A 10,621-nucleotide genomic window follows, 5' to 3' on the forward strand; every position below is an offset into this window, starting at 1 on the left:
CCTGGCTGTAGTACGCCAACCATCGCGGGTAGGAGCCACTGTGGGTGCTGCGACCGTGCTCGCCATCGATGGGCAGGCCAGTGATAGCGAGGATATCCAATAAAGTGATGCTCATTTCACCAAATCTGAAGTCAAATGTGTTGGTGGCGGTATTCCAGAAACAAAGGAAAGCAGCAAGCGGCGAGCGGTTGCCACCGCGAGGAAGATGGAAACACAGGTCGATAGTATGTGTGATACCTGCTGCGTTCCAGCGAGCCAGATCCCTCACCCACGTTTAGATGTACCAGGAAGTCTCCGGTGCACTGATGGAGGAGGGCCAATTCCCTATTTTGGCTCGATGGTTTTGGGCACCCCAGCCACTAAAATCTCCAGGAGTCCTTCGGAGGACTGGAATGGGCCGACGGACGGGTAGGCCGTACAGAGCTATAGCGTCGTCTGGGATAACGCCATGCAGCGCTGGGCCCAGTCCGGTTTGACGTTCGGAGAAGCGAAGGAGCAGGGGTCGATGAATAGAGGTTTGAAGACGAATGCGAACACCGATGTTGACACCCCAAGTTTGAGCAGCCTTTTCGTTTAACTCTTCCTCTTGGTCGATGATGATTTTCTTTGGGGGAGCCATTTCTAGTTGCTTGCGGAGGAGATGTTGGCAGAACTGGGTGTTTCTGGGTTTAAGCTGGAAGGGTTTCTGATGTGACAGGCTTTGCGGCTGTGGGTTTAAATAAAGGATTTTGTGAGGGAAACGATGCGACAGAAAGCGTTTTGCAAATGAAAGGACGCGGCCTTCATTAATGGCATCATTTCAAGCGACCGGCGCATCGTTCTAGTCCCCTTCAATCAGTTACATCTTCGCGGGCCTAATTTCGGGGCCTGGGGGGCAATGTTTGAACCCAAAAGTATTTTTGGCAAGATTCTTTAGTGGGTTCAAGCCATTGGGCCGATACCTGCGGCCCAAAAATAAAACTACTCGGGTCTGGGTTGTAGCTTCGCCCATTCCGTGACTCATAAGGAGGCGAAACCTTCTTGAAATCGAGTAGTAGAGATTAAATAGGAAACTTCAATTAAGAATCCTTCTAAGGCAAGGAGCAGTCGAAACCCTAGGGTATAAGTACAGGGTTAAGCTGCGAAATCAAGGACCTTTCTCAAATCAATCAATCCCAGTGATTACAAAGCTCGGTGACCGCCCGGAGCAAACCTTCAACCTCGTTGAAACCCGGAGCAAACCTTCAACCTCGTTGAAACCCGGTGACCGCCCGCCAGTCCTAGTCTCCTAGCGAGCCGACTGTTAGCCTCACTAGATCAACCCGGCGACCGTGCTTCCAGTCCTAGTCTCCTCGCGAGCCGACTTCCAGTACTACTGCCACCGACACAACCAGCGAAGCAAGGGTAACGCCCTCGCAACCCAGCGAAGCTAAAGTCATGCTTTAGCAAAACCCGTGCTTTCTCACAACTTCCCAGTGATTGCTCTGCTTAGTCTACAATACTAAGTATCGATATGGTGAACGCTAAGAGATCACACCCAAAGTCCTTATCCGTAAGGCAGAAGTCCTTTTCGAAAGGCCAGAGAAGAACCATGTGACTAGGTTGGTGCTCTCCTCGTCCACAGTGCTTGAAGAAGAAGTCAGGTCAAGGGACTACCCCAACGACTGCACCCCGCGGTGCTGGCACGCCTGCGCAATCACTCGCTCAAAAGAGACAGTTTGCACACCAACTGGTTTTGGAGCCAAACAGTGTCAGCTCACTTTTCATCCTCTTTTATTTAGGTGCCAGTACAATTTCAGCATTCGCTTTTGCACTATGCCGTTCTCCAGTGGAACATGTTGTCTCATGCAAGCAAAGTGGTAGATATCGTAGCTCTCTGCATTGTGCCCTTGACATTCTAAAATCAGGAGGACCCCTTCCATTCTACACAAGATTTTCACGGCAGTTCTTTTCCTCTGCTATCTTGTCATGGTACTTTCTTTCCTGCACTTTCTCTCTTTATGAACATGCACACAATAACGCATTATCTATCTATATTTGCAATTGGTTTATTGTGTTGTCTTGCTTCATGGTTGTGCAGCCTACAATGTTTGTTTATGAAAAACTCTAGAAACTCAATCTGCAAATTGGATTGTAGCATTTTAAGTAATGGATGTCTGCAGTGAGATCTGAAGTTGGCTTTGGCAAATTGTATCAGTAGGCTATATGGGATGAAATCTTTCTGGATTCATGTTCATCTTGAGAGCCACAACCTTGCTTTTAATGATTTCAATTCCTCTCAAATTCCTCCTACTGTTATGAACTTTCCAAAGCTCAGGTATCTAAACCTCTCTTACTCTGGCTTTTCTGGTCAAGTCCCGTCTGAAGTTTCACAATTGACTAAGTTGTCATCCCTTGATCTATCTAACAATAGTGATATGTTTTCAAATGAAGAATTGTTAAGAAGCCTAGCTCAAAATTTAACTGGCCTAGAAACACTTGGTATTTCTTTCATTGATATATCATCCACAGTACCTAATACCTTGGCCAATTTGTCACATTTGACATCCCTCACCCTAAGAGGACGTGGCATGTTCAGCAAGTTACCATTTTCTCTTGGTAATCTCAGAAATCTCATCTTTTTGGACCTTTCATATAATGAGTTCAATGGCCAAATTCCTTCTTCATTTGCAAATCTTACCCAACTTACATATTTTTCACTTGTGGGGAACTATATTAGCGGCACAATCCCATGGTCTTTCTGAAATCTTACCCAGCTCGCAATACTTCGTCTTTTTCAAAATCAATTATCTGGTCCAATCTCATCTTCTTTAGGTAATCTTGGCAAACTTACTGTTCTAGATCTTAATTTCAATAAATTCCAGAGAGAGATTCCTGAGTCATTATTCAATGTAGCAAGTCTTAAGAGACTTCTTCTAGGTGGTAATAATCTTAGTGGTACAGTGGAGTTCCTCAAATTTCTTAAGCTACCAAATTTAAAATGGCTAGATCTATCTGGTAACAACTTGGATGTGAACACTGAAACCAGAACTATGAATGCATATAGCATTCCAAGATTAGAGTATCTAGGATTCGATTTGTGCAAGATTAGAGAGTTCCCAGATTTCCTAAGATATCAAGATATACATTAAAAAGTAATTGAACCTTTCTTCGAACGGAATGCATGGCCAAGTACCAAAATGGATGTGGAACACAAGCAGAGAGTCTTTGGAGTATTTGGACCTTTCTCATAACCTCCTCTCAGCCTTTGACCAGCCTCCGATTGTCCTTCACAGGATAAAACTAATTGGGGGCTAGATCTTTCATTCAACAGGCTTAGTGGGCCATTGTTGGTACCTTCGTCACAATCCATGAGTTTCTATCACATATCAAGCAACAAATCATGAGTGTCTATCACATATCAAGCAACAAATTAACTGGAGAAATTTCACCCTTGATTTGTAATGCGAGTTCTCTTCGTTCCCTTGATGTGTCAAATAACCATTTGAATGGTATGCTTCCGCGGTGTCTAGAAAACTTTAGTGTTCTTGTAGTTTTAAGTGCTGGAAACAATTATTTTCATGGAACTCTTCCTCATACAGGCACCATTTGCCAAAGAAATGTTCACGTCCTGAGGACGGGCCTGAACCTCCACCTTCAACAGTAGAAGAAGATGGAGTTGAATTGGATTGGAAATTTGCTGCGGCGGGATTAGTGAGTGGGTTGGTGGTGGTAGTGGTTCTTGCAGGCTTTGTGATCACGAGGTTCAATGAGCGTTTCATTGAGATTGTTGCATTGCTGATCAGACTGATGAAAGGGATAAGAAGGCCTAGAAGTTGAGTTGACATTAATCTATTATATATGTTGCTCTTTGTTGTTTGTTTGTTGGTTTTTCTTTTTGGTACCGTTATTGCCACTCTACTATTTTCCTAGTTCACCCTATAAACATTTGAATTATTGAAAGACTATATTACCCAAATGCAAAATAACTAATAAGTACACTAATTTTGTAAAATCTAAATCTGCAAGGAAAATTAAATGCATAACTAATTAATTAAATATAAAGACAACTTAATTTTTCATTAGATAACATTAATCTTTATCTTCTCCACCCAAATTTGAATTTATTAATTTTTTTTTTTTAACTTTTTGTTGCCTCCTCAACGTAATCTGTGATTCAATTCACAAAACTATTATCGTTAACTTCATCATCTTTGTAATACCCTTTGTAAAACACACAAAAAAAAAATCAATCTCTTCTTCATTGCTCATAGTTGTTAACTTACTAATCTTTTAACATGGATTAAATTAGATGAACATTGAAACTATAAGAAAAAAAAATTAAGAAAATGGAAGTAAATTAGATTATGATTTTATTTGCTAAAAAAAAAAAAAGATTATGATTTTATTAGGAAACTTTAATAATTGGTATAAATTAAATGAGAGATTTTCATTCAAAAAATATTCTTTAATTGGATGTGTCATATAGGGATATTTCTTGAAAGAGAAGTGGTTAGATAAGTAAATAATAGACTCCAAACACACCCTATGAGTGTGGATAATTATGTGGGAAGTTATTCCACATTTGCTGTATATATTTTGTTTTTTATTTTTGATTTTTTTTATTTTTCTTTTATTTGTAAATTGACCATTTTGTCTTTCTCAAATATTTTTTAATATTTGAGGGATATTTTGGTAAATTTTTTCTGTTTTGGCTGACAAACTCTATTTTCTTAATTATAGTATAGATAATAATTGAAATTAAAATGTAGGGTGTAATGAGCAAGTAGGGTGAATAAAGAATATGGGAGGGTGGCAATAACCGCACCCCAATATTTATTAAAAAAAAAAAAAAAAAAAGGCTTCTTGTTTGTTAATGTGTAATAGATTTATACATGAGGTTTTGTAATATTAAAGTATGAATAACTTTGGAATTTTTCTCGGAGGGTTCCGCAATTTCCTGTTTATAACTTTACGTTCGATACTAATCTTGAGATCAAAAAGAGGCATATGCACGTTTTAGATACAAGCGATTCCATGCATCAAATGCTATCAACTTTCCCACATGTTCAAATAGTAAGCTGACAAGAGATGTATTACACCACTGATTTGCAATATCACCAGCTCACTTGAGTTGAGCGAGGCAATGTATCACTCATCAAAGTAACTTAGGACTCTATTTATTTATTTTTATTAGGGTAAATTCCTTCTACGGTATTTGAAGTATGACCAGTTAGACACTTTGGTACCTAATGTATTAAAGATGACAATTTGGTACCTGAAGTTAGACTTCGTTTGACACTTTGGTTTTCTGTTAATTTTTCTGTTAAATATAAGGATAAAATTGACATTTAGAATATATGTATAAAAACTAGTCTTGTGAGTGTTCAAAACAGCCAATTTGCCAAAAAATAAAAGTATCTCTTAAAGTCAGAGCGAAATCGAAACCTAAACCTAGGTTTCGCGAGCCGTGCGGCGGCGCTTTTTGGCTCCGATATGCAACAGGGCGCTCCGGCGTTGCAAGAGGTAAGAGGACAAGGCATCATCTCCTTTGTGTCTTGGCCGGAGGAGGTTATCTTGGCCGGAGGTAAGAGGCAAAGTACAGCCTTGTTGTGGGTTTGCAAACAAGACTAGTGTTTTGCTTTGGTGGCATCGGGTTTGACGAGGAGGAGTTCGGCGTCACGGTTTCAGGACTAGAGGAGGAGCAAGGTCGGAGAATCTCTACTAGAGATCGGCGTTTAGATCGCCGGCTGAGGGTTCTGGTTCTTACTTGAAGAACCAGCCTAATGCAACAAGTGGGGTCGTTAGCACGGATTTTGGTGGGCAGCGAGATGGTTGCCCTGGTCTCCTACCTGGGGAGGCCGCCAAACTGATTAGGCTGTGGCAGCTTCTCGGAAGGGGCAGGTTCAGTGGCTGGGTGTAAGGGGCATAGGGTGTGGGCAATGGGCCTTGGGCCTCTGCCTTCTTGGGTTGCAGATGCAATCTAGTGAATTGGGCCTTGGTTAGCCTAATTCCCCTATTTTTCTCACACTTGGGTCAAGTTTGGGCTTTTTGGGGGTGGCATGTCCTGCATGTGTTCCTAGAATGTTGTTGTGGGTGTCAACAATGTTGCGACGTACACCAAAAGGGTCTTAGGCATCAAGATGTTCAGGACATTGGGTCCATTTTAGGGCAGTGTAAGATTCGGGAGTTTTACATTCTACATTTTCTTTTTCAACAGTTCAATTAGGATTTTAGTTTTGTTGAAGTATGGACTTTAGTTTTTTAGATTTCTTTTAGATGTAGTACTCTTCATGAGCTTGCATTGTAATATGAGAGGTGTTATGTACCCTTCATACTTGACCGAGAGAGGTCATATGATTTATCATCAATAAATTAGTCTTCCGTTGCCCTAAAAAAAAAAACAGCCGATTTGCCCGGCACATAAGGATACTGTTAAACGAACTCAGCAACCAAAATTCACCCCATGCTTTCCACCATTACCCTTACACCAAAAAGGAGAAGACCAAAAAGCCTGCAATACGCCAGCCGGTCCGGCGCCCTCTTTAAAGTTTCAGTACAACCAAACCTCCTTATAAGAACATCACAAGAAATATCTAGGGTAAATACGGTAGATTAGTCATATGGTTATTAAAATATTTATATTTTCTTGATCACCAGAACAAACTAATGAGATACCTTACAGCTTCAATTGAGCTACGTTGGTGAAGTGAACAAAATCAGGTGGAGTGAACAAAAATCCTATATAGTTGGATCTATTGAAGAGTATGTACATGAAGAAATACCCTAAAAACTATTTTTTTTTCTTGTTCAAGGACGCTCATTCAAGCACCAATATTTTACCCCACCTGTCACGTCTGTTGAAATCCGTAGTCAAAACGCATTAGCAAATTCACCTCGAGCATTTCCCATGGCAGAAGTAACACTGATGTCACTGATAACTGGCTGGCGGATCACCTCATTGTTGTTGATGATTTCGGAACCCTCTTGAAGTTTACACGTTTTAAGATGAGATTCAGTGATTGAAGATGGCTTCTCACTAGACCCAGTTTCAGTGGCCCCATTCTCAACAGGCAGCTCTTCCTTGTTGCAACATGATGTTGATGAGAACTTGAGCAATGGTTCCGAGTACACAACCATCGCATTGCCAAATGACTCTGAATCCTGACTACAATCTGAACCATTTATCATACAACCACGAACGCCGTCCAAGGTGGAAGGATTATCAGCAGACAGATTGTGCTTACTTGTGCTTCCATTCTCACTTCCAATTTCCATTCTATCATTTTCTAAAATGATACCTGAAGTTTCAGCCACTACAACCATTTCTGATTGAACAGGCATAGATGGTCTGTTATAAACAGTATTGTCAGGGGGTCTTTTGCAAAGAACAGTAAGCGCAATATCGATATCATGGCTGTGGTTACCATTAGGATTGGTTAATGCACAATGCTCCACAAAGTCCATTCCGTCCACACTTTCAATTTCCATGCTCTCATTTTCTATGACACCTGAAACTTGTGGTTCAACAGGCACAGATGCAGATGGGAAGGTATTCTTATATACTGTAGTGTCATTACATAGTTTTGAAATAACGGCGGCATTAACGTCATGGCTGTGGAGATCTTTAGAATAGGGCACTGTGCATTGCTCCACAAACTCCATGGTTGAACAAGGGATGTGAAGGGAGAGTGGATCCATACTCATTACATTTTTTGCGCAATTTTCATCAACATATCATCCTCATATCCACTTGAATTAGCGATAGGATCATCTGCGGAAAGCAAATCTTCAGTTTCTGTGCTAAACAAGGGCCTCTGTCTGCTTTCTGAGAGGACATGGCCAGACACAACATCAACAGAATGTGGGAGAAATACAGATGGATGAGGGTCAACATCCATCTCAGAAGAAGTGATTTCTTCTCCACAACCGTCATTATATATGACATTTCCACATGCAACTGGACTACTCGTTTCAGTACCCACAGCAACATGCTCATCCGCACAACTATTCTCATGATGAGATAATACTTCCTCACCTACTGGGCCCTCATTTACTAATTCTAGATCATCATCAGCTAAAGCTGCCTGATCCATTCTGATATTGCTGCTTTCCAAATTAGGTCCACTTAACTGGTTCTGTACAAAGACCGCTAAAGAAACACCGTGATCAAGAATTAAAGAATCATGAGGTGGGCAACGGAGCATATCAAGCAAGGCCAGGCGGAACTGCAATAAGCTGACAGATGGCAGATGATGACTTCTTTTCCTGCAGACACTAATAACCTTGAGTATATGCTCACACAGGTTCCCCATTTGTGCTCAGCTGCAGTTGCAAATACTGAATTGTGAACCAGAGTTCCAAGCAATATAAGGCTTTTCTTGATCAAGCTGGTCTGTTACTTTTGCACAGGTGCCTTCATTGACAACATTAGAGTCTGGGATCTCCAAAGCTGTTCACCAAGATGTTAAACCGCTCACCCACTCATTTTTCCAGTATCGTGCAGAAAAATAAAGAATCCGGCAACACAAAAATAACTGAAGGTACACTTGTTTAAGGAAAAGTCAGTCTCAGGACTATCTTGACTTTTTTAAAAGTCTCAGGATGATTGAAGATAACATAAAGTGCTCTGAAATTACCATTAAACTTCTCAGACTCTTCCTCAGTCATCAACACCTGAAAGCCTGTATACGTTGTTGTGCTAAAAGCATAAATTTTCTTTTTTGCCTCTTACACACTGAATCACAAATAAAATAACCAATTAAAGTTCCATAACCAAATAACCGATATGGTTCGATATATTAAAGCAGAAAAATGAAGCAATGAGGCATCAGTTGGCAATCCAAAACAATGTGCTTTAATCACTGAATGCATCGAACAAACAATGAACCATACACAACCAAGCATTACATTACATCCGAAATAAAACCAGAAAAACAACCAATCAGGCAATTGGCGTCAATCAACTTGCAATGATTAACACAACACTCAAGCATTAATCATAATTTCATGACAACGTGGCAAAGACAATGGCAAGCCCAACAGAGATATTCCAGAGACAGAACAAAATAACTAGTTACAGTACCACATGACCCAGTTCATTCTTAAACAAAATGAATCATATAGCAGCAAGCTGCTAACTCACCCTAATTCTCTCAAATTAAAGAAAAGCTTTTAAGCTGATACATAATAAACAATTAAAGTTTCATAGGCTAAAGAGTAAACAGATGCAAATGCCGGAAAGCTGGGTTATTTTATTCAGTCCCTAATCCTGTGTAACAAACGGGCCCACAGTTTGTTTGAGCTCTGGCCTGTATGTTCGATATCTTTCTAAAAAAATAAAATACAAAATACAAATTCTGGCCAATGTATGTATTTACAAATCCAGTGTCCATGTAGTCACCAGCAAGTTATATCTCTCTGATTCCGACTCCACACCTATACATACGTATTTCGAGTCCCCCTCTAACTATGTGCAAATGGGACTTTGTGTCCCAAGCGACTTCATTTGACTCGATCATCCTGTCAAAACTCATTTTTAACAAGACCATACTTGAAATCAACGAGTGAGTTGAAAACACTTTCATCGTATTCAAGCCTAATAACGGTGGTAGCTCTGGCTAAAACCAGTCACCATTTACAAGCAGTGACGAAATACTAGCACATGAACTAACACAAGGTTAATATTTTTGGCAGAAAGCTAGGCATAGTAGGCAAGGCAGAAAAAAAATCCAAAGAAGGGAGATATGTATAAGCTGAAACTTCTGCTTTGCTTTGAATGGTGTTAGTTTTTTCATTTCCTCTATCATTCAATTCGGTTAAACTGGTCGATGGCTCCGCTATTGGCCCTAGCTAACATTCAATTGGCTCTGTAATACAGCATCTAACAGCAATAACATTACCAACCAACCAACCCAATTTTGCAAGCAAGTTTACACTAAAAGAAGTACACACATGTAGAGAGAGAGAGGTGACCTGATATTCAAGCCTCTGGCACAGGTTTCCTCATAAGTTCTGACCATCTCTTCGGGAGAAGGCTTGTTATCTCTGGGGAAATCCATGACGATGAGCCAGTGGTTGTAATCGCAGCCTTCGAAGAGTATGGTGTCGGGGCCAATCTCGTCATTTTGGTTGTTGCTACCGTAAGGCGGCCGTGCAGAAGAGAAGGAGGACGACCTGAATGATCGAGATTGGAATCGGAATTGGAGAGATTGAACAACGGCGGGGGAGGAGGAGGAAGGGGAAGGGGAAGAGGAGCGTGGGACAGAGGAGAGTGCGGAGGTGGACGATAGAGAGCGGTGGAAATTTGCGACGAGGCTGCTGCTTAGGCTTCGCCGGAGGCGGAGAAGGTTCTGCGCCATGGGGTTGATTTCTGGTGCAGAGAGAGAGTGAGAGAGAGAGAGACTTTGCTAGGGTTTTACAGTGTTTTGTGTTTGGGGGGACTATCTATCGGGGTTTAATTGGAAACTCATGTCATTCTATAAATATTCTCAACCCAAAAAAAAAAAAAAACAACTCTGGTACATTTATTTATTGGCAAAATGATTAAATTATCCTTCTGATTTTTACCATGGCTGTCGTTTTACCCATAACATTTGAATTTTGGTTATTTACACTTATTTTTCTAATGGTTGCAATTTACACCCTACTAATAGACTTTCTT

At 40.7% G+C, this 10,621-nt stretch overlaps 1 protein-coding gene across 1 annotated transcript; it reads right to left on the reverse strand.

Annotated features, from left to right (window-relative positions):
* Positions 1-8,673: 8,673 nt before the first annotated feature.
* Positions 8,674-10,327, reverse strand: LOC121049595 (multiple organellar RNA editing factor 1, mitochondrial-like). Its single transcript, XM_040507381.1, has 2 exons — positions 9,934-10,327; positions 8,674-8,695 (listed from the first exon to the last, which is right to left on the reverse strand). Exons 1-2 carry the CDS (start codon positions 10,317-10,319, stop codon positions 8,689-8,691), a joined length of 393 nt encoding a protein of 130 aa, XP_040363315.1. The 5' UTR covers positions 10,320-10,327; the 3' UTR covers positions 8,674-8,688.
* Positions 10,328-10,621: the final 294 nt, after the last annotated feature.

The sequence above is a fragment of the Rosa chinensis genome, chromosome 5 (assembly GCF_002994745.2).
Source record: "Rosa chinensis cultivar Old Blush chromosome 5, RchiOBHm-V2, whole genome shotgun sequence".
Classification (NCBI taxonomy): domain Eukaryota; kingdom Viridiplantae; phylum Streptophyta; class Magnoliopsida; order Rosales; family Rosaceae; genus Rosa; species Rosa chinensis.